The following is a 1,681-nucleotide window of genomic DNA, read 5'->3' as shown; positions in this document are numbered from 1 at the left end:
AAAATCTAATCTGAATGGAGAAGGAAGGGGGGCCTAACATCCACCAAATATCCTCATAAATCAATCCTTTCTGAAATTTGTATTTTGTATTACTCAAAGGACAATAAAGATATATTGAATTGAACTGAATTGAATTATTCAGACTTCGAATGCAGGTGGCGCAGAATTAGACAGGCGACCAGTCTAAAAACTTGATAGAGACCGTCAACCAGTCTAGTCATCTATTCTCAAGGTCGTTGGCTCGTTCAGCGTGGAAAATGAATAGTGTTGGCCCAGAATGCCAAGAATTGAAGCTAAAATACGACGAATGCTTTAATAATTGGTTTTCAGGACACTTTTTAAAAGGCTCAAAAACTGATGCGTGTGCTCCCCTGTTTAAGGAATACCAGGCTTGTGTAAAAGTGAGTTGATTGTACTTGTAGTGTTGTTAATTCCCCCCCCCCCCGAATCTATACTACTATGACTGAGTAGCAACGGCGTCGTAAAAAAATAGCCTGAGTGAATAAGTAGACAAGAGTACGTAGTCTAGTCTAGGAACTATCATCCAATGCCATTTTGATTTCGTATCGACGACGATATCACTGTCTAAGGAATATGTTTATGTTATTTATTGTCATTTCAGAAAGCGGTGAAAGAGCAAGGTATCAGCGTATGGGAAATAGAAAAAGACGTCCTTGGTACCGAAGAAGAGAAAAAACCTCCAGAAGAAACAAAGTCAAATTCGAAATGACAAATCCTTGGATTGTGTAATGTCTTCCTAGGATGCAAGAGCAACTATAAAATGATTAAAAACTGTGATAATGGTTATAAGTGATACAATGCGATTCACATTTTGCTCATGTAAACACACTCACTGGCTTGCTGCTACATTCTTTAGTACATACGGTATATGTAGGCCTAATAGATGTGTTGCGTAACTAACCTTAGATTATGTAAAGACAAGAAGTGAAAGTAATTGATGTGTAATTAATCTGTTGTTAGTTTTCCATTTTATCATAATCATGTAACACTGTATTTTAATATGAGGCTAGATAAATAAACATGGTTTATAAAATGTAAATGCTGTAATTCAAGTTTTAAGTGTTTGGTTTATCGGATTTGCATGTCTCACAATATTCGTAGCTTCATTCTAAGTTACCAGTATTGGTAGCTTGACTGTTCAGTTCTTTTTTACGACACGTCTTGATCTGCAGCCTCGACCTACCCTTTCAAGATATTCAATATCTTATGTCTATTCTATTGAATATTTTTTCACTTGTGCTAGTACTTCAGTAGACACTGCCTAAACCTGTAGTTGGCAGAACTGCGAAAAATCAATGGATAAAAGTAGAGGATTATTGAACCGAATGGATCAAATGACAAATCTTTGTATTTCAAACCATCAGTCCTTCAATACAATAAATTCCTTTTAATTCCGCCACACTCCTCAGTTTTGATTCTCTCATGATGCACTTGCATAGTGAAAACTACAGCCAATGTCGGTCATAAATGTGCAGTAAGCTAGGGGCCTAATGTAAATCGCCAACAGAGATACAACATCGATAGTATAGTATACGGTATTGTATATTATGCTATACTGGTTTAGGTGCACACAGAATGAAGTCAAAATTTTACCAGATTACCGACGAGGGAAAATTCATGTATTGAAAAACAGCAGCAGACAGAAATCTTATTTTCATTT

The 1,681-nt window shown here is 36.2% G+C and overlaps 1 protein-coding gene across 1 annotated transcript; it reads left to right on the top strand.

Moving 5' to 3' along the window:
- The first annotated feature begins 225 nt into the window (after window positions 1–225).
- Window positions 226–1,060, top strand: LOC141900328 (TP53-regulated inhibitor of apoptosis 1-A-like). Its single transcript, XM_074787162.1, has 2 exons — window positions 226–401; window positions 623–1,060. Exons 1-2 carry the CDS (start codon window positions 258–260, stop codon window positions 728–730), a joined length of 252 nt encoding a protein of 83 aa, XP_074643263.1. The 5' UTR covers window positions 226–257; the 3' UTR covers window positions 731–1,060.
- Window positions 1,061–1,681: the final 621 nt, after the last annotated feature.

This window comes from Tubulanus polymorphus, chromosome 2 (assembly GCF_964204645.1).
Source record: "Tubulanus polymorphus chromosome 2, tnTubPoly1.2, whole genome shotgun sequence".
In the NCBI taxonomy this organism is placed as follows: domain Eukaryota; kingdom Metazoa; phylum Nemertea; class Palaeonemertea; order Tubulaniformes; family Tubulanidae; genus Tubulanus; species Tubulanus polymorphus.
Note: the sequence above shows the minus strand (reverse complement) of the source record. Positions and strands in the feature narration are given on the sequence as shown.

What these genes read in the sequence shown, in the direction of transcription:
- LOC141900328 (XM_074787162.1), top strand. Translation starts at nt 258, where the DNA reads ATGAATAGTGTTGGCCCAGAATGCCAAGAATTGAAGCTAAAATACGAC. An exon ending in AATACCAGGCTTGTGTAAAA is followed by an intron (nt 402 to 622) that starts GTGAGTTGATTG and finishes TTGTCATTTCAG; the next exon opens with AAAGCGGTGAAAGAGCAAGG.